The sequence below is a fragment of the Octopus sinensis genome, linkage group LG4, assembly GCF_006345805.1.
Source record: "Octopus sinensis linkage group LG4, ASM634580v1, whole genome shotgun sequence".
NCBI classification, from domain to species: Eukaryota; Metazoa; Mollusca; class Cephalopoda; order Octopoda; family Octopodidae; genus Octopus; species Octopus sinensis.
This window is the reverse complement of record NC_043000.1, coordinates 24,716,700-24,739,947: the sequence shown is the minus strand read 5'-3', so window position 1 is coordinate 24,739,947 and position 23,248 is coordinate 24,716,700. Positions and strand designations below refer to the sequence as shown.

At 36.9% G+C, this 23,248-nt stretch overlaps 1 protein-coding gene and 2 long non-coding RNA genes across 12 annotated transcripts in view; 1 reads left to right on the top strand and 2 right to left on the bottom strand.

The window, feature by feature from the left end:
- Positions 1 to 23,248, top strand: part of LOC115211129 (membrane-associated guanylate kinase, WW and PDZ domain-containing protein 1) — a 777,470-nt gene that overhangs the window by 285,034 nt on the left and 469,188 nt on the right. For all 10 annotated transcript variants that reach the window (XM_036501925.1, XM_036501922.1, XM_036501921.1 and 7 more), the window contains one exon: positions 19,041 to 19,160. In XM_036501925.1, the coding sequence (XP_036357818.1) occupies positions 19,041 to 19,160 (120 nt within the window). The remainder of the gene's footprint in view (positions 1 to 19,040; positions 19,161 to 23,248) is intronic.
- Positions 15,887 to 23,248, bottom strand: part of LOC118762900 — a 57,288-nt gene continuing 49,926 nt past the window's right edge. The window contains exon 3 of the long non-coding RNA XR_004998651.1: positions 15,887 to 16,072. This is a non-coding gene — a long non-coding RNA (uncharacterized LOC118762900). The remainder of the gene's footprint in view (positions 16,073 to 23,248) is intronic.
- LOC118762901 overlaps positions 21,191 to 23,248 on the bottom strand; it is a 28,837-nt gene continuing 26,779 nt past the window's right edge. Inside the window, exon 4 of the long non-coding RNA XR_004998652.1 lies at positions 21,191 to 21,304. This is a non-coding gene — a long non-coding RNA (uncharacterized LOC118762901). The remainder of the gene's footprint in view (positions 21,305 to 23,248) is intronic.

The following is a 23,248-nucleotide window of genomic DNA, read 5'->3' as shown; positions in this document are numbered from 1 at the left end:
TAAGTACAAAGTTTCATTATTAAAGAAAAGGGGGCAATTAATTTAGTAAACCCCCACTTAGTCCTTGACTTGTATTCTGGATGGGTGAAAGGCAAAGTCAACTTCTGAAGGAAATGAATGCAAAGCAAAGATACATAACTAATCAGCTGACAAATAATTAACAAGGAATTAATGAAATAATTAACAAGGAGAAATGAAAGAGCTGTCAGCTCTTTCATTTTGTTTTTTTCTTAAATTTTTTTTTTCCTGATTATATTCTTTTCTACTTTAGGTACAAGGCCCAAAATTTTGAGGGAGGGGGCCAGTCAATTAGATCAACTCCATTATGCAACTGGTACTTAATTTATCGAGCCCAGAAGGATGAAAGGCAAAGTCGACCTTGGCGGAATTTGAACTCAGAACGTAATGGCAAACGAAATACTGCTGAGCATATCGCCCAGCGTGCTAACGTTTCTGCCAGCTCATTGCCTTTTTCCTGATTGTAATGATGACATAAACACCTCTCACTTACACACTGTAGATGATCACTATCCAATAGCGAATGGTGGCAGCTGAATAGGACTCCTCAGCTCTCTGGTTCTTGCAAAAGTTATTTCACTGATGCTGTGCTTGAGAAGACCCGCAAGCCAAGTGGAATCATAGTCATGGCCAATGCTGGTGTCACGTAACTGGCACATAAAGAGAAACTTTTCAGCTTTGGGCCTCACAGAGGCAAAGCGGATGAATCTTTTTGAGTTTTGGGCCTCATGGAGGCAAAATGGCTGAGTTCCTTTCCAGTGTTGGGCCTCATGGAGGCAATGACCAAGACCTTTGGCATCATGTCATGCTTGAGAAGAAGACCCATCAAGCCAAGTAAAATCAGTCACGGCAGATACTGGTGTCACGCAAATGGCACCCATGCCAGTGGCACATAAAAGCACCCATTACACTGTTAGAGTGGTTGGCGTTAAGAAGGGCATCCATCCGTAGAAAACCATGCCAAATCAGACTGGTGTACTGATGAGGTGGGGGATCAATTCATTTGACTAAACCCCTTGAAAGTGGTGCCCCAGCATGGCCACAGTCCAATGACTTAAACTAAAAGATAAACAGTAAAAAAAGAAAAAATGTTATCTTTGATATATACTCACAGCATTTGTCCCAACTACAGAAATATCTAAATTTTACATAATTTTTTTTCTGTTGCCAAACATGATTTCTTTTATCAAGAGTGTTTTGCATTTAGTTAATCTCTGCTTAAGCAGATTAAAAAGATTAAGAAGCTGCTATTTTCCAATTGCAACTTTCTGCGATTCATTCCTTAACAGAATATATAATATATTCTTCTGCCTTGAAGTGTAGATATTTTCAAATCAACATAAAAAAAAAAGGCAAACAGTTTCCTTGCAAAGTTTCTCTCCAAAGAATTTGAATTTTTTGAGATTAGAATTTATCTTGGATCTTCTATAAGTAATTTCTCTTGTATCTCTAATTCCTGATTCCTTCAAAATGGCTACTCTAACAGAATTTTAAGAGAATTACATTGCTATAAAGTCTTACTAATCACTTCATTTCCTTTGACTGCGAATTTAAAACAGAAAAATTAATTCTCTTTTAAATTGTTTTCTTTTTTCTTGTTTTCATTTTTTTTTAAAAGAAATATGCTGTCTTTGTGTTTTTAATGGGTATCCAAAGTCAATTTAGTTGTTTTGATATTGGAAATTAAAGGAAATCCTTTGAAATCATTTAGAAAGAGAGGAAATATGTTAAAATTATTCAGGAAGAAAGGGGAAAAAATTAAACAATGCAATCTCCAGTTGATCGGAATTATTTTTTTGCTGTTTCCCAGCTCAACTATTACGAAAAATATAGCAAGAAAGAACCCCAGAATATGCCAATAGTTAGAGTTGAGCTTGTTGCCATAGTTAGTTTCATGTGAATAGGGTAATTATAGAAATGTTCTATGATTCTAATAGAGAACATAGTGCTTCTGTTCTATTTTGGTGGCAGGTTAGATTTATTATTGCATTAATATTTGTGAGAATATTAGCAGTCAGTATGAACAGCTTCAATTAAAACCATCACCGTCATTTAACATCCACTTCTCCATATTTGCATCAGTCAGATGGAATTTTTTCAGGCAGGTTTTCTACAGCTGGGATGCCTTTTCTGTCACCAACCTTCACCTGTTTCCAACCATGGTAATACTTCTCCATACCCAGACAAGTTTTCCACAGCAGACTGGAAATGAACAACACTGCTTTTATGATGGTGATGCTCATTTTGCGACTATCATGTGATGTCAACATAGGGGTTCAAACGAATGCACACATGCACATACACACACATTTACACATACATTTGGGTGTATTTGTGTGTATAAGCATACTCTTTTACTGGTTTCAGTCATTTGACTGTGGCCATGCTAGAGCACCACCTTTAGTCAAGCAAATCGACCCCACAACTTATTCTTCATAAGCCTAGTACTTATTCTATCAGTCTCTTTTGCCGAACTGCTAAGTTATGGGGACGTAAACATACCAGCATCGGTTGTCAAGCAATGTTTGGAGGAGAAACAGAGACACACAAGCATATACACACATACATATATATACATATATATAACGGGTTTCTTTCAGTTTCCGTCTACCAAATCCACTCACAAGGCTTTAGTTGGCCTGAGGCTATAGTAAAAGACACTTGCCCAAAGTGCCACACATTGGGACTGAACCCAGAACCATGTGGTTCATAAGCAAGCTACTTAACTACACTGCCACTCCTACGCTCATGTATATACAACAGGCTTGTTTCAGTTTCCATCTATGAAATCCACTATGAAGCCTGCAGCTATTGTAGAAGACTCTTGCCCAAGGTATTGCAGAGTGGGACTGAATCCAAGGTCGCATGGTCAGGGAGAAAGTATCTTAACCACACAACCACACTTGCTAATAACCAAATTCTGGTCTAAATGTTTGTTTATAGATTAATGTAAGACAGGGCACTTAAAAGGCATCATTCGAGTGTGATCATTACCAACGTCGCTTCAATGGCACCTGTGCCGGTGACACGTGTAAAAAGATTCGAGCGAGGTCATTGCCAGTACCACCTGACTGGCCCTCGTGCCGGTGGCATGTAAAAAGCACCCACTACACTCTCGGAGTGGTTGGAGTTAGGAAGGGCATCCAGTTGTAGAAACTCTGCCAGATCAAGATTGGAGCCTGGTGCAGACATCTGGTTCGCCAGCCCTCAGTCAAAATTGTCCAACCCATGCTAGCATGGAAAGCGGACGTTAAACGATGATGATGATGATGATGATGATGAGAGGCATCCCTTAATTTGGGAAAATCAAGAATGAGAGCAATTTATTATATATAAAATCAACAAAAGTAAGACCTGCATTTATCACAATAGATTTTAGACATTTATTCTACAGTTCAGATATTTTCAAAGCACACCACTTATAAACTTATTTGTAACTTTCTGGTGAAGTTTGGATAAATTCTTAAAGGTTAACTTTTAAGAGATTTTGGCTTTTGCACTTTAGACCTGCTATTTAGGCCTAAAATATGACATTTAATTGGGAAGTGTTAGGTTTTTGACATTTGCTTCATATCATAATTTCTTTTTCAATTAAGGAAGTGAAATATGGAGCCAAGATAAATATATTTTCTTGGTCCAGGACATAGAATTAACACTTTGCTGTTCTGATGGATTATCCAAACTTGAATTTAGCACTTTTATTTTGAATCAGATTAAACATCATCATCATCATCATAATGTGATGTCTGTTTTCCATAGTAGCATGGGTTAGACAGTTTGGCAGGAGCTGGTAAGCCAAAGAGCCACACCTGGCTCCAGTCACCTGTTTTGGCTTGGTTTCTTGGTTTCTATGGCTGGATGCCCTTCCTAATGCCAACCACTTTACAGAGTGTACTGGGTACCTTTTATATGTCACTATCACAAATACCTTTTACACTCTCGGAGTGGTTGGCATTATGAAGGGCATCCAGCTGTAGAAAGTCTGCCAGATCAAATTGGAGCCTGGTGCAACCATCTGGTTTGCCAGCCCTCAGTCATTCATCCAACCCATGCTAGCATGGAAAGGGGACGTTAAATGATGATGTCTCTGGCATGGGCACCTTTCATATGTGCACCATTTAACATTGGTGCCTTTTACATGGTACCGCCATCGGTGCCTTTATGTGTCACCAATACAAGTGCCCTTTATGTGTCACCAGCACGGGTGCCTCTTACATGTCAACAGCACAGGTACTTTTTACATGTCACCGGCAGTGGCAGCAGCAGGATTGCCAAGTAACTTGCAAGACAAAAGTTTGTAGAGACCAAGGCCTCTTACAACAAAAGTAAAAATCAGAGCCAATGTGATGACTTCTTACATCAAACACTTGTGCAAAGCTCATTGAATGACATTGAAGAGAAGAAATAATTATTATCTTGATTTAAAAAATTTTTCTACTTGTTTCAGTCATTGGGCTGTGGCCATGCTGGGGCACTACCTTGAAGGGTTTTAGTCAAATAAATTGACCCCTGTACTTGGTTTTTATATAATTTTTCAAAAGTCTGATTTTTATTGTATAGGTCTCTTTTGCTGAACTGTCTTATATGGATGTAAAAAAAAAAACAACTCTAGTTATCAAGTGGGAGGGGTGACAAACGTAAATGCAAAAATGTATACACATATATACAATGGGCTTCCAAGGTGCAGGAGTGGCTGTGTGGTAAGTAGCTTGCTTATGAACCACATGGTTCCAAGTTCAGTCCCACTGCGTGGCACCTTGGGCAAGTGTCTTCTACTGTAGCCTCAGGCCAACTAAAGCCTTGTTAGTGGATTTGTAGACAGAAACTGAGAGAAGCCCGTCGTATATATATATGTGTGTGTGTGTGTGTGTCAGTGTTTGTTTGTGTGTCTGTGTTTGTCCCTCCAGCATCGCTTTGTGTCCCCGTAGCTTAGTGGTTCAGCAAAAGTGACCGATAGAAGAAGTACTAGGCTTACAAAGAATCAGTCCTGGGGTCGATTTGCTCTACTAAAGGTGATGCTCCAGCATGGCCACAGTCAAATGACTGAAACAAGTAAAAGAGTATAGTTTGGCTACCAAATTCACTCCCAAGAAATTGGTCAGCCTGAGGCTATGATAAAAGACACTTGCCCAAGGCACCACACAGTGGGACTGAACCTGAAACTATGTGATTGCAAAGTGAACTTTTTAACCACACATCCACAGCTTAAGAAAATTTTATGATCTATTTTTTAAAATTTTGTATTTAAAAGAAATATTAACCTTTTGGTTACTCAATTTACATTGAAAAACTCTGCTTTGTTTTGATTAATTTTGAAAATAAGGAAGAACCTTTTATAATAACTTTATTGCAAAATTTGGATGGAATCTGTTAATTTAGATTCCTTAACCCTTTCGTTACCATATTTATTTTTAGATATTCTGTGTTTCTTTCAATTAAATATAACAAAGAATTTAGTAAAATAACTTTATCATTCAGCTAGTATTAGGAACATAAATTGTGACTAAGATTTGGTGGAAGATTTTAATTCAAAACTTATGAAAACAAGACATTTGTACTTAAAGCAAGAGCCGGTTTCAGTCGGGTTGGTATCAAAAGGGTTAAAACAGGGAATTTGTTTTTTAGAACCAATAGGGATTTCAGATGGTTTGGTATCGAAAGATCTAAAGATAAGTAATAATTGAATCTAAACACAAATATATTCTATGTTTGCTTCTAAAATACCTGAGAGTATATACTATAGTATATAGTTATACCTGAGAGGTATAACTATAGTTTGTAGCATACTGATCAACTAAAAGCATAAATAAATAGTCTTTTCTTCTCTGCTTTCTCTTCCTTCTCTCTCTATCCCTCTCTTTCCCCCTCTTCCTCAGTTTTAAAAATTTGTCTATACAGAGACCCAAGCAGGTGAGCTATCAGATTAAAAACCCATTTGTACATTTATAAAGACAGAACCAAAATCTTTTTCCTTAAGAAGAAATTTGTTTGTTTATTATTTTTTTCTTTAGTGAAATTTCACTCAAGCGAATTTATTTAAATTGCATTACTTGTCAGATTTATGTATCAGCTATCAATTCAGATTCCATCTGTCAATACTAAATTTATAATAATTATTTATTTTTATTGATATATTTAAAAGTTTTGTCGTTAAATTTAAGCCACCAGAGAAATAAATTTTAAAATATTGATTTTCAACTTAGGCACAATTCCACAAATTTGGGAACAGATTTCATCAATTAGATTGAATTACTCAACTAGTTCTTATATGACCGACTGAGGAAGGATGGAGAGTAAATACAACCTCAGTAGGATTTGAACTTGGAGTATCTGTGAGTGCAACGAAATATTGCAAGGCAATTCTGTCACTCAGCTGATTGTACCAGTCCACTAACATCATCATCACCATCATCGTTTAACGTCTGCTTTCCATGCTAGCATGAGTTGGACGAATGACTGAGGGCTGGCGAACCAGATGGCTGCACCAGGCTTCAATCTTGATCTGGCAGAATTTCTACAGTTGGATGCCCTTCCTAACACCAACCACTCCGAGAGTGTAGTGGGTGCTTTTACAAGCCACCGTCACGGGGCCAGTCAGGCGGTACTGGCAATGACCTTGCTCGAATCTTTTACACATGCCACCGGCACAGGTGCCAGTAAGGTGGCACTTGTAATGATCACACTCAAATGGTGTCTTTTATGTGCCACCGACACGGAGACCAGATAGCCGCTCTGGCAACGATCACGCTTGGATGGTGTTCTTAATACCCTACTAGCACGGGGCTCAAGTGCCAGTAAGGCGACGTTGGTAATGATCACACTCAAATGGTGCCTTTTAAGTGCCACTAGCATGGAAGCCGGGTAGCCACTCTAAAATAGAATGAAATATATATGGCTAATAAAATGGCTGATAATTTGGAATCTAATATAGGTATCTTGAGAAGTAATACTTCATATATTTTGTGGAATTTTGGGAGGTTCATTATGCCAATGATAAACACACACACACACACACACTGGTTCTATTTCACATCTTTATTTTTATTAGTCACTTGGTTAACCATTTAATTAATTAACTAATTGATTATTTTATTAATCATTTAATCAATCTGACCTTGCTGAGACACATAAATATGTTTTAACACACAAATTCACATCAAGAGTTTTGCAAATTAAATACAAAAAACAACAACAACAAATGTTTCTTATATATATACCTGATTTGTTTTAATGATTGCTCTTCTTGTAAGATTCTAAAAGTCTAACTTCCTGTGACCTAAGCAAACTTCCTGCTGACATTAGGAAACTTTGACATTTTCTTATCTGATAATTCTGTCTTTTAAGAATCCATCAATCAGCAGACATTATTCTGAAGTTTCTCTTACTTCATAACAACACAAACTGGCAGGACGGAGGGCATTGAGTAACTTTAGACAATTCACTTAGATATTACTTCATTTTCATGTAGAATGAGAATTGCTGAATTTTCAAACTAAGATATTTGGTGGGATTTTCTCTCTGATTAAGAGATAAACAGCAATCACACCTGAAAAACTAATGAGGCATAGAGAAGCCTCTAGAATATTTTAAATTTTGAATGAATGAAATATTTGGCCAGTCATCAAATTTTATAACTGAAGTTAGGCAGTAGTACTATATACTTTTCTACTCTAGGCACAAGGCCTGAAATTTTGTGAGAGGGGCAAGTCAAGTAGATTGACCCCTTATGCAGCTGGTACTTAATTTATCAACCCCGAAAGGATGAAAGGCAACGTTGACCTTGGCAGAATTTGAACTCAGAACGTAAAGGCAGACAAAATAGTGCTAAACATTTCGACTGGCATACTAACGTTTCTGCCAGCTCGCTGCTTTACCATTAAATATATTCTTTTCTACTCTAGGCACAAGGCCCAAAATTTTGGGGGAGGGTGCCAACCAATTAGATTGACCTCAGTGCACAACTGGTACTTAATTTATCGACCCCGAAAGGATGAAAGGCAAAGTCGACCTCAGCGGAATTTGAAGTCAGAACATAAAGACATGAAATACCACTAAGCATTTTGTCCAACGTGCTAGCATTTCTGCCTGCTTGCCACCTTGAGGGCAGTAGCACTATATAGCCACACCCACTCAAGTGCACACACACACATGCTCATGCATATATTCATACATATACAAGTGCAATTTTGTAGGAATATACATACATTGGTGCAAGCATGGCTGTGTGGTAAGAAGCTTGCTTCTCAGTCATATTGTTCCGGGTTCAGTCCTACTATATGGCATCTTGGGCAAGTGTCTTCTACTAAAGCCTCGGGCTGTTCAAAGCCTTATGAATGAATTTGGTAGACAGAAACTGAAACAAGCTGGCAGAATTGTTAGCACACAGGGCGAAATGCTTTGCAGTATTTTGTCTGCCGTTACATTCTGAGTTCAAATTCCACCGAGGTTGACTTTGCCTTTCATCCTTTTGGGGTCAATTAAATAAGTACCAGTTATACACTGGGGTTGATATAATCAACTTAATCCGTTTGTCTGACCTTGTTTGTTCCTTCTTGTGTAGCCCCTTGTGGGTAGTAAAGAAATAAGTATTTCATCTGCCGCTACATTCTGAGTTCAAATTCCGCCAAGGTCGACTTTGCCTTTCATCCTTTCGGGGTCGATTAAATAAGTACCAGTTACGCACTCGGGTCGATATAATCGACTTAATCTATTTGTCTGTCCTTGTTTGTCCCTTCTGTGTGTATAGCCCCTTCTGGACAGTAAAGAAATAAGAAATTGAAACAAGCTTGTTGCATATGTGTGTGTGAGTGAGAGAGAGAGAGAGAGAGAGAGAGAGACCACTGCTTGATATCTGGTGTTGATGTATTTACACTGCTGTAAGTTGGCAATTCACAAAAGAGATTGATAGAATAAATACTAGACTTAAGCAAAGAGATAAGTACCAAGGTCAATTCATTCAGCTAAAATCTCATCAGGGTGGTGCTCCAGCATGGTCGCAGTCAAATGGCTGAAACGAGTAAAAGACAAAAGATAAATATTTTGGTTTTTTATTACTTCATTTGTTTCAGTCATTTGACTGTGGCCATGCTGGAGCACTGCCATTAGTTGAATAAATCAACCCCAGGACTTATTCTTTGTAAGCCTAGTAGTTATTCTATCAATCTCTTTTGCTGAACCACAAAGTTATGGGGACATAAACATGCCAGCTTTGATTCTCAAGCAATTTTGTGGGGACAAAAAACACACACATAAACACACGTGTGTGTGTGTATATATATATATACGACGGGCTTCTTTCAGTTTCTGTCAATCAAATCCACTCGCAAAGCTTTGGTCAGCTCAAGGCTATAGTAGAAGACACTTGCCCATGGTGCCATGCAGTGGGACTGAACCCAGAATTATGTGGTTAGTAAGCAAGTTACTTACCACACATGAATATAATTAGAGACAAATAGGTGAGAAAGTTAGCAATGCTGTTACCTAGGTTTGAAACCTCTTCCACTATAATAACTAGTATTGCAGCCAGACTCCTTGGTTGTGGAATCATTATCTATCTTTTATTGTCATTTCCTTCAACTCGTTCCAATTTTTGCATGAAACATTCCAAGCATGACCAAAATATTTTCATAAAATAAAATTGTTGAATTGAATCATTTCATCCTAAGAAATAACAATGTGGATGTTATGAAATATTCCAATTCAGAATTCCATTGTTGCTTTGATTGTTCAGGAGTAGCATTGATTTATTGAAAAGATTCGACGAACGTCAGTCTTTCATAACTGGCTTTCATGAAATGCGTATAAGCACAGGCATGGAATAAGGGAACGTGTTTTGCAACCATGTGTCTTTGGGTTCAGTCCCACACTGTGGTAGCTTGGGCAAGTGTCGTTTTAATATAGCCTGGGGCTGATCAATGCCTTGTGTGTGAATTTGGTGCTCTTTTCCTCTTTTACTTGTTTCAGTCATTTGACTGTGGCCATGCTGGAGCACCACCTGTAGTCGAGCAAATCGACCCCTGGACTTATTCTTTGTAAGCCAAGTACTTATTCTATCGGTCTCTTTTGCCAAGCCGCTAAGTTACAGGGACATAAACACACCAGCATCAGTTGTCAAGTGATGTTGGGGGGACAAACACACACACATATATATACATATATACGACGGGCTTCTTTCAGTTTCCGTCTATCAAATCTACTCACAAAGCTTTGGTCGGTCCAAGGCTATAGTAGATGGCACTTGCCCAAGGTGCCACGCTGTGGGACTGAACCTGGAACCATGTGGTTGGTAAGCAAGCTACTTACCACACAACCACTCCTGCACCTATAGATGGAAACTGTATAGAAACCCCGTGTGTGTGTGTTTCCCATCCACCACTTGACAAATGATGTTGGTTTGTTGATATTCCTTGTAACATAATGCTTCAGTGATGAAAGATTAATAGAATAAATGCAAAGCATCAAGAAGAAGATTAAAAAAGGGGAAAAAATTACTGGGGTTGATTTGTTTGACTAAATCCCTCAAGCTGGTGACTCAGCATGATCAAAGTCGAATGACAGAAGCAAGTAAAAGGTAAAAGCTGTGTGTGTGTGTGTGTGGTGTGTGTGTGTGTGTGTTATAAAACAGAATGGGGAGTTATACATCATCTCAGGATTTACCTATCGAGTGAAGTATCATTTAATCGTTTATCTTAAACAATCCTGTGTTTTCCCTATCATCCAACGTGGTTAACCAGATATGAATTATATCAGAATGCTAATAAGGTACCAGCCCAGATTCCAAATCTTTATTCCTTTACATTATATATATGTATACGTGTGTGTGTGTGTGTGTGTGTATATATATATATATATATATACACACACACACATATATAAAAATAATAATAAATTGAGGGAATATTATTCCAAACTTAATCATCGGTATATTATTTTTTATCTTATATTTAATATTTCTATTATATGTAATTTTCTAGATGGTGTAATTTAATTTTTCATTTTGAATTAATAAAAGGTGGGTTTTTTTCTAATTTATATATATATATATGTATATGTATATATAACTTTGATACCTTTAATAGGTTTTGACCAGTATAGGCCCAGGCCACGTCTAACTTAATAGCACCACAATAAAGAATATATATATATATATATTGGAATTTATTATAATATATATATATTACAATTTATTATAATAAAGAAAGACTCTTGCCTTTGTCCACCTTATGAAACAAACTGCTTGCTTCATACATTATTTCTGTTAACATATAATATACTTGTTCTTTCTTATCAGTTTTGATTGCTCTTAAGGGGTTAGCTCTTTCCGATAAGGACTCTCTCTCTATGCAGCGACCTAAAAACATGTGCGCAAACACAGTCGCACATCCGTACGTACAGTGATGCATCTGCTCTCACTGCATTACAACTCATATACACAAACACGGTAACACCTACTTAAACTCAGCAACACACATATACGCAAACAAAACAGACATATATATACAATGTAATAACACACATATACATGCAACACACGCATGTACACAAACACAATGACACATTTATACAAACAAAACAGACATATATATACACACAGTAGTAACACACTTATACATGCAACCCAGTATGTGTATGCAAATGCATCAAAACACACATATACATGCATGCACATAAACACATTCACAAACAATGCCATACATGTATGCAAACACTATTACACGCATCTTTGCAAACACTATCACACACATCTATGTAAACAACAATACACACACTTAGGCAAACAAAATACACACACGCACACACAATCACATTGACACACACACATACATAAAAACAACACCACATATATGTACGCAATTTTTTTTTTATATTTCCTGGTTATTTGTTTTTCTATGAATGAAAGAATTCATCAAATCTGAATTTTCAAATAAATTTTTGGAGCAAATATTTTTCCAGTTTGCCAAACTTGTGACTGACAAGCATTTGGCAATAAAGCGGTATTGATTGATTTCTTTTATCGATTAGCCAGAGTAGGAAGGGACCGTGTTACAGACTTCTTGCAGGGTCTCCAAGGTGGATGGGAGGGGAGGAAGGAGCTAGGTCCCTATGGATCGTTGGAGCAGAAACACAACGCATGGTGAAAGGGACGGAGAGTGTAAGAGTTGAGAGTACTCTTCAACCTTGAGCATGTACATTCACTCAAGTGACTGAGGAGGGGAAATGGGAGAGGGTGGGAGGGAAAGAAAGGGAGAAGGAGAGAGAGAGAGAGAAAGAAAGAAAGCAATGACTGCTGGAAGACCAGAATGTATTGATGAAGAAGAAAGAGTGTGTTAGGAAAGGCAGGGTTATATAGGGATGGAGTCAGAAATAGGGTGATTAGCCAATAGCTAAGGTGGACAAGGTGGCGAAGAGCTGGCAGAAACGTTAGCATGCCGGGCAAAATGCTTAGCAGTATTTCGTCTGTCTTTATGTTCTGAGTTCAAACACCGCCGAGGTCGACTTTGCTTTTCATCCTTTCGGAGTCGATAAATTAAGTACCAGTTACACACTGGGGTTGATGTAATTAACTTAATCCTTTTGTCTGTCCTTGTTTGTTCCCTCTATGCTTAGCCCTTTGTGGGCAATAAAGAAATAAGAAATAAGGTAGACAAAGGCAAGAGTAGGTGATGTGTGTGACAGTAGAAGTGGCCCAGAGTAAAGAGAGTGAGTGATGGATGTCCGTACAGAAAGGGTAAAGTTGGTGTATATTGGGAACAAATGCTCGAGTGTGGCTATGTGGTAAGATGTTTGCTTGCCAACCACATGATTCCAGGTTCAGTCCCACTGCATGGCACTTTGGGCAAGTATCTTCTACTATAACCCTGGGCTGACCAATGTCCTGTGAGTAGATTTTATAGACAGAAACTACTTTGGCTCAAATATTCTTTCATCTCCCTCTCATGTGGGTTCCACTAATTTGGGGATCTCAGTACTTTCTTATGCAGCTGTCAGCTTACCTCATCATCAGCATCGTCATTTCATGGCTGTTTTCCATGCTAGCTATCTGTTGGACAATTTGGCAGGGTCCGATGAGCTGCAGAGCCATGTAAAAAGCACCCGTGCCATTACTACATAGTAGACACCCATGCTGGTGCCACAAAAAAAGCACCCAGTACACTCTGCAAAGTGGTTGGCATTAGGAAGGGCATCCAGCCATAGAAAACATGCCAAAACAGATAACTGGAACCTGATGTGGCTCCCCAGCTGGTCAGCTCTTGTCAAACTGTCCAACCCATAGAATATGGACCATATTGTACTCTGGTATTCAAATGCACTAAAATTGCACATCCATTGGGCCGTGCTTATTTAATTTCTTTCTAATCTTCACAAGTATTTTGCATTGAAGACCCACATCTCACTATCAAGCTGTATCACAACTCTAACTCAAAATCATACAATATATATATTTGTGTATATATGTATATATATATATATATATATATATATATATATATATATATATATATATTCTAGCAAAAACTGTCCGATGAACAGCAACGTGAAACTCAGAGTAACAGCTTTTGTAGAATTTTCTGCTGCTTTAAATAAAGCATATTACTCTACCACTGGTATTTGAGTACTCTTTTTTTCCACCTTGTTTCACATTTATGTGTTTACTCCAGTACATATAATATATATATATATATATATATATATATATATATATCTCGTTGCCAGAGCAAAAAGTTGGCCTTCATGCCGACGGGTCGTTAAGCACACTATTCGAGCGTGATCATTACCACGTTGCCTTACTAGCACTTGTGGTGGTGGCACATAAAACATTCAAGCGAGGTCGTCGCCAGTGCCGCTGAACTGGCTCCTGTGCAGGTGGCACGTAAAAGCACCCACTACACTCTCGGAGTGGTTGGCATTAGGAAGGGCATCCAGCTGTAGAAACTCTGCCAGATCAGATTGGAGTCTGGTTCGCCAGACCTCAGTCAAATTGTCCAACCCATGCTAGCATGGAAAGCGAATGTTAAATGATGATATATATATATATAATATATATATATATATATACATATATATATGTATATATATGTATATGTATATATATGTATATGTATATATATGTATATGTATATATATGTATATGTATATATATATGTATATGATATATATATATGTATATGTATATACATGTATATGTATATATATGTATATGTATATACATGTATATGATATATATGTATATGTATATATATGTATTGTATATAACATGTATATGTTATAGATGTATATGTATATATAATGTAAGTATATATACATGTATATGTATATATACATGTATATATATATACATGTATATTTATATATACATGTATATGTATATATACATGTATAGTATAATACAATGTATATGTATATATACATGTATATGTATATACATGGATATGATATATACATGGATATATGTATATATACATGTATATGTAATATACATTACATGTATATATACATGTACAGTATATATACATGTACAGGTATATAGACATGTACATGATATCTACTGTACAGGTAATATACATGTACACTGTATATATACAGTAAAGGTATATCTACATGTACATGTTTATACATGTACATGTATATATACAGTACATGTATATATACATGTACATGTCTTATATACATGTATATGTATATATACATATACATGTATATATACATATACATGTATATATACATATATATGGAAAAAAAATCAAGATAGAAAATGCTAAAATAATTTTATAAAAAGCATTCCAGTACCGGTTTCAGTCATTGAGACTTTTTCAACTGTAAGTATGGAAAACAATTAAATTTGGAAAAATTAAAAGAAAAGTTTTTTTTAAAGAATATTTGCTTAGTGTTCAAATACAAGTGGCATTTTCCTTGTTACTTCCTGTCTCTGTCTCTCTTGTTTACTCTTGTGGGTTCGAGGTCGTGCACTCATATGTGTATGTGTGTGTGTGTGTGTGTGTATGAAAAACAGGTGGTGGTTAGCAACAGGAAGAGCATGAAGCTGTAAAATAAGTTTTAATTCAAACCATCCCAGCATGAAAAAACACATGTAAAATGAATGCACAACAGTGTGTGTGTGTACAAATACATGTGTATCTAAATAATAGTATATATGCATGCATCTAAATAATTTATGTGTATATATGCATCTATATATATATTTGTATTTGTATTTGTGTTTGTACGCATCTGTTTATGTGTGTATATTAGTAAACATACTTATATATGCATATGTGTATCTACATTTATATAAGTATGTATATATGTATATCCATGAATGTTCATGTGTGTGTGTGTGTGTACATACACATACACACATAAAGAAACAAGTGGGGCGAGAGAGAGAGAGAGATGTAATCTGTTAGAACATGTAAGAATGTTTATTGTATGGAAAGAGAAAAGCTGTTATTTTTCTTTCATTATTTATAAATTGACTGATGGTTATAGATCTAAACATTGCCAATATATATCTTCTTCATCATCTCCATTTCCATCGCCACCACCACCTCCATTTCCATCACCACCACCATCTCTATTTCCATCGCCACCACCATCTCCATTTCCCTCGCCACCACCACCATCTCCATTTCCATCGCCACCACCACCATCACCAGTACCATTGTCTCTCAACACTGCCGTTTGTTGGATGAGTCTGCAGAACATGCTGACTGCTACACATCTCCTCCTCCTCGCTTTCTCAATGCACAAACCCCTGATAGGTCTGTCTTCCCTCAACCAAAACAGTTCTCTCCGATACTCTTTATCTCACTTTCACTTTTGTATTTTCATTCCAATTTAAAGAATAACAATAAACAAGCAAAAAGCAACAGCAATAAATGTTTACTCAACACACATTTACATTTGATTTCACCAAGTCTATAAACTCGACATCTATTTACTTTTGCTGGCGTCCTTGAAAAGGCATTAATTCAATTCCGTCTTTCACAGTTTAGGTCTTATTTTCAATATCCTCTAACACAAGTCTCCTTCTGCTTGAAAACAAATGACAACAGAACTGAAAAAATAAATAAATAAATAAATAAATAATTTTTTTTTTTTTTTCCAAAATGTATTTTTGCAAAACAAGTATGGCTGCATGGTTAAGAAGTTTGTTTCTCAACCATGTGACTTAGGATCCAGTTCTACCTTATGACACTTTGTTTGAGCGCTGTCATTTACTATAATTTCAGGCTGGCCAAAACCTTGTGAATGACTTTGGCAGCCAGAAATATATGATGTTACAATAAAATGATAAACTAACTCTCTTATTTTATTCTGTTCTCTCTCTCTCTCTCTCCTCTCTCTCTCTCTCTCTCTCTCTCTCTCTCTCTCCCTCCCTCCCTCTCTCTCTCTCTCTCTCTCTGGGAAGGCGGCGAGCTGGCAGAATCGTTAGCACGCCGGGTGAAATGCGTAGCCGTATTTCGTCTGCCATTACATTCTGGGTTCAAATTCCGCCAAGGTCGACTTTAACTTTCATCCTTTCGGGGTCGATAAATTAAGTACCAGTTACGCATTGGGGTCGATGTAATCGACTTAATCCGTTTATCTGTCCTTGTTTGTCCCCTCTGTGTTTAGCCTCTTGTGGGTAGTAAAGAAATATATATATATATATATAGGGAGAGTTTACAAAAAAACAAAAGACGAAGACAGGTGGTGTAGAAAAAGTCTTTTACGTTTTGAACAGAAAAAAACAAGGAGAGAAAAAATGAGTGTAGTGGCTAACGATCTATCATGGCTATATATATATATATATTCACCATGATTGGTCGCTAGCCACTAAACTTTTTATTTTCTCTCTCTGTTTATTTCTGTGTTCCTTTCTGTCGAAGAGCATAGGCTCAAAACATAAAAGACTTTCTCACTTCCCTAGCGTTAAACTAATACATCAGTTTGTTGTTTACACACCTGTCTTCGTCTTTTGTTTTTTTGTCAATTCTCACTATATATATGTGTATTCTTTTATTCTTTTACTTGTTTCTGTTATTTGACTGCTGCCATGCTGGAGCACCACCTTTAGTCGTACAAATCGACCCAAGATGTTATTCTTTGTAAGCCTAGTATCACATGGCTCCAGGTTCATTCCCACTACATGATACTTTGGGCAAGTGTCTTCTACTATAGCCTTGGGCTGACCAGAGCCTTGTGAGTGGATTTGGTAGACAGAAACTGAAAGAAGCCTGTTGCATGTGTGTGTGTGTGTGTGTGTGTGTCTATACTTGGCCCCTCACAATCGCTTGACAACCAATGCTGGTGTGTTTATGTCCTCCTGTAACTTAGTGGTTTGGCAAAAGAGACCAATAGAATAAGTACTAGGCTTATAAAGAATAAGTCCTGGAGTCGATTTCTTTGACTAAAATGCGATGCTCCAGCATGGCTGCAGTCAAATGACTGAGGCAAATAGAAAAAAAAGAATATCATCTGCTCACATTGTACCTTTGAAGATGTGCGAAATAAGGGATTCTTTATTTGAACAACAGATAAATGTTAGTGACAGAAAGGATATCTATATATATAAAACTGTAGTTGTGTGAGTGTCTGTCCCCTTCGATTTAGATTCCTAACTACTCCCACATTTTGCGGTGCAGTTTAACCAAATTCGGGTATCTTATAGTCGTGATTCATATCGAGCCCGTCTGAGTATTAGCGTGCGTCTACGATGAGTCTACGATTTTAAAAATAATTTAACATCATTTTTTATTCCATTTTAATGCATAATTTTTCGTGTGTCGATGGCGGCGGAGTTGGCGTCCATAGTCACAGCTGCACCTGTTTGCTTCTCCCCCTTCTTCCCTCCCTCGTGAAGCTGTGAGGAAGGGAGTGTAAGGAAATCAACGTCGTAAAGCGTTGTCAAGGAGACCAGTGTTCTTTTAGAACAACGACTTCATGGCTTGAAGACACCAAAACAGAAATGGCTAAGAAAGCCCGAATTGGCATCTATAAGGGAAGTAACTCTCTAAAAATGCTTATCTAGTTATTTCCCTTACAAACCCGAGCAACGCCGGGCGATACTGCTAGTCCATTAATAAAATATTTCTTCTATAATAAACACACTTAACCCATGCTAAATGCATCTAACCCATGCTAGCATAGAAAAACAAACATAAAACAAACATGTGACAGCCTCTTTCACTATGTAATTTCGTAAAAGTCATAAATTAGGAAATGAAACCATTTCAACTGTTCCATTTAGAAATAACCACTGTACTTTGGAATTGAAGATAAATAAATTTTCAAGACATTGTTTTTGAGTAATAAAATGAAAAAATGGTTTAAAAAAAAAAAAAGTAGAGATAAATAAAATGTGAAAACCAAAAATTGGTAAAAATAGAAGGCAGGAAAGTATTTTAGTTGCCAGATTTTATTCCAGAGTGAAGATTTCTTTAAATCCTGTTTGCCTGCAGGAAGTCATATTTTAGACGATGTTTCTTATTTTGATTTTTAATTAGTTTGGTCTGGCAGAAAGGGCAGAAAAGTCTGTGACCTTCGCATGCTTTCATAGACTAGGGAAATTGATATTGTTAACACGCTATTTAATTTCGAGTTTCGTTTTATGAAAGTCTTTCCACTGCCAAATTGGTCATTTGTGCTATGCCAAGTAGTTCTCTAGATAATTAGTTTGTTTTTTTCTTCCCTCCGTCCTTTTTCCTTGTAGAATTTCACTCAGTTATAATTGTGGAATGATTCTGATGCTTTCTAAAACCATGACTTAACCTCTGTAGACATCAATGCCTAATCTCAAGATTCATTTTGTAAACATGAAAAAATCTGCATTTGAATATCATCATCATTTAACGTTCATGTTCCATGCTGGTATATTTAAGACAGTTTGACCAAATCCAAAAGGACTAAGAACAGTGTTCCAATTATTATTATTATTTCATATTTCTTTATGTAATATTTTTAAAAAATATATTTTCTTTTTCTAATCCACTGATTTAGTGTTTATCCTAAAACTGTAACTTTGATTTTCAAATTATCTTCAGGTACCACACGTTGCCCTCGACCAGGAGAAATTAACGGAGTTCATTATACATTTCTTACTACTGAAGAATTTGTGACCCTTGAGAAAAATGGCAGTCTATTAGAAAGTGGAATATTTGATGGTGAGTTTGAAATGAAGTTTATTTATTCTTATATATTGTTTGTTTTTATGTTCATTTACAATAACATGTGTGTATATATATATGTATGTATATATACACACATATATATATATACATATGTATATATATATATATATATATATATAAAGTTAATCCAAACATGAAAACACAAAGAGAAAACACAACAACGCGAGGACGTGGAACAAATATAGTGTTATTAGATGCTCAGGAAGGAAGGGAAGAAGGAGAGTTTAACGTTTCGAGTGGAGCTCTTCATCGGAAACATAGGAGAAGGAAAGATCCAGAGAAGGGAAGACAGAGGAAAAAAAATCGCCCACGGTACACACGTGGTCACCTATATATATATATATATATATATATATATATATATATACACACACACACACATATATCTACACACACACACATATATATATATATGTACACATGCATACATGCTTCAATGTATATGGATCCAGTACTTAGTAAGTAGTGTGACAGCTGGCTTTGTTGTTGTTTTTGTTTTTGTCTGCTCGTGGAATCTATTAAACTACCTTAACACAATCTTCTTCTGCTGACTTCACTCATAATAAATATGTTGGAACTTCATCTTTCACAGTTTATAGATGTGAATCTTGTGTCGCAGAACCTAGTGATTGTAAACTGGTGTGGATAAATAAATAATTTATATTTATCCGTTCATTCAACCATAATAAATGGCCATTTGACTAATCCTTATCAAAGATGTCCACCAGGCGATGATTGATTAGCTCTATTGACTTTCAAGGAAGCTGTGATATTCAGGAAATTCTCAAAGACATTATCATGTTAAGTGCATTAACTTCTGTGAGTGAGAAAACCAAAATCACATCGCATATTCCGGTTATTAAGGACTTATTAGCTGACATTTAGTGACTGCTTCAGTTTGATGGTGGTGGTGGTGGTGGTGGTGGTGGTGGGGTGGTGGTGGTGGTGGTGGTGGTGGTAGTAGTAGTAGTAGTAGTAGTAGTAGTAGTCGTGGTAATGGTGGTGGTGGCATTGCTGTCAACCATTATGATTCTTTTTACAATAAATATTCCTTTTATTATATTAATAATCCTTTCTATTGTGGGCACAAGGCCTGAAATGTGGGGGAGGGGATAGTCGATTACATCAACCCCAGTGTTTCACTGGTACTTAATTTATTGACCCCAAAAGGATGAAAGGCAAAGTCAACCTCGGCAGAATTTGAACTCAGAGCATTAAGGTGGACGAAATGCTGCTCAGCATTTTGCCCGGCGTACTAACGTTTCTGCCAGCTCACCACTTTTTTCTATTATATTAATAATAAAAATAATTGTCTGATCTTGGCATAAGGTCAACATTACTTATGTTGAGGGGAAGGGGAAGTTGATTTCATTAACCCCCCCCCCCAGTATGTTGGGCCTCATGGAGGCAAGGTGGCCAAGTTCTTTTCAAGGGTTGGGCTTCACAGAGGCAAAGTGGCTGAGTTCCTTTTGAGTGTTGGGCCTCACGGAAGCAATGACCAGGGCTTTGTCATTATGTTGTGCTTGGGTAGAAGACCCATCAAGCGGAGCAAAATCACAGTCAGGGCAGATACTGGTGTCATGCACATTGGCACCTGCATCAGTGGCACATAAACGCACCCCAATGTTATGCAAATGGCACCTGTGCCGGTGACATGTAAAAGCATCCATTACACTCTCAGAGTGGTTGGTGTTAGGAAGGACATCCAGCTGTAGAAAATCATGCCAAATCAGGCATGAACATTGGACATTAAATGATGATGATGGTGATCATGTGCTGTATCATGAAACAAGGTACATAACTCTGTTTCTCCCAGCTTGCCTGATTCACAAAATGTCTTGTAAAAAATGTGCCTCCAAGAAGCATAATTTTTACCATGGCACATTGAATAGTATCACATTGGCCCATGTACTTATGATCAGTCTTTCACCTTAATATCATAATTATTATGAGCATCTGCTTATAATAGGTTCTCCATGTTACCTGAGCATGGTAAGAGTGATTTTGGCACAGTCCATTTGGCACTGCTTATTTGGCATCACTGATTTGATGCTGACTTATTTGACATCAGACGTTTTGGTATTTCTCTCACTCTCTCCTTCTCTCCCTCTCCCTTACTGTTTATGTGTGTGAGTGTATTTCTCTTTATGAACATGAAGAGAGAGGAAAGCATTTACGTCAGTCGTATTGAATTAATAAATTTTAATGTCTCTTCCTCTTTCTCTTCCTATCTTTACGTGTAGGTTAGTGTGTGTGTGTATGCACATGTGTGATTACCTTCACTACCAGAAAACACTGTTGCTAAAACAGGTTGAGTGTCCAGTGAGCCGTGTCAAATTTTCAGCATCCAATCAACCATACCCAATCATCTCATTCCATGCCTAGCATGCTACTTACTGTACATCATCAATAGTTTGCTTATTAATTAACATAAAAGTAATCAACTTAGAAATTTCCTACATGTTAGATTTGTTTGAGAACATTGTGTGTGTATATATATATATATATATATATATATATACATATATATATATAATATATATATGTGTATATGTATGTATGTATGTATGTATATATAATATATATATATATATATATATACATATATATATATATATATATGTGTGTATGTATGTATGTATATATATATATATATTATATATATATATATATATAATTTTCGTTCTGTGGTTCTCTATTAATAATCACTACAAGCGTAATATTGGGTATTTCAGAGGTGGACAATATTCTAGTCTTCAAGCAACCAATGTGTCCATAGCATGATGTTAACTACCATCATGTCTACGGCCTTTGACCTCCATAAAAGCTAATCTAATTAACAGTGGAATATTGACCGCTTTAGAAATATGGCAGTGAATTACCAAAATAGTTGTTTTTGATGTTTAGGCCCAAGTCTGATTGACCAGACCCATGATCAAAGACTTTCCAGCCATAGCCATCCCATCTTTTTTACAGGTTTCAATGACTCTTTTTATTTTTTCCTACATCCATTGAGTGTGAATTGAGGGAGACTTGCCTACTATTTCTAATTCAAAGGACAGCACAGACAGTTCCTCTTACCAAAATATCATCATCATCATTGTTTAACGTTCGTTTTCCCTGCTAGCACGGGTTGGATGGTTTGACCGGGGTCTGGGAAGCCAGGAGGCTGCACCAGGCTGCAGTCTGATCTGGCAGTGTTTCTACAGCTAGATGCCCTTCCTTACGCCAACCACTCCATGAGTGTAGTGAGTGCTTTTTACGTGCCAGGGGAGGCTGGCAGCAGCCACAGTCAGTTGGTGCTTTTTACGTGCCACTGGCACATGTATCACAACTACAATTTCCATTTGATATTTATTTTGATGTTGATGTACTTGACTCAATAGGTCTCCTCTAGCACAGCAGGTCATGTGCCACAGGCACAGAAGCCAGTCAAGGCGGTTCTGGCATCAGCCACGTTCGGATGGTGCTCTTTACATGCCACCGGCACAGGTATCACAACTACAATTTCTATTTGATATTTATTTTGATGTTGCCTCTTACCAAAATAGTTCTACAAATATATAAAATGACTACATCCTTGGCAACACCAACCAAAGTAATTTACTACTTTGTCGAGCAGTTTTACATGTAAATTCTTAGCATCACTCACCTCCTATGTCTGGAATCTGACAACATTTGATGCCATCGTAGTTGAATTAGTTACATATCATTTACATGTTTTGTCTGCAAATGTTTAGCTTGAATACCTCTCTATTTCTGTGGAGAGAAGATCAAATTAGTTTTGGTGAGCACTTTAAGTCTTCTGTTGATAGATGACGAGTTATTAGGTTGTCTGGAAAGTTTGTGCCGATTTTTAAAGGAAAGAAAAAGTCAATAAATACTTGCCATTACATTTTTAATCAACCAAATATGAACCATTTTATTGCACAGTGCGTCTCCATCTTTCCTTTAACTTGAAAATACCGTCTTCCCAGAATTAAGGTGGTTTCATGGCAAAGAATTCATCAAGGTATCTTTTTACGTCATCCAAGGAATTGAAATTTTTACCATTAAGACTA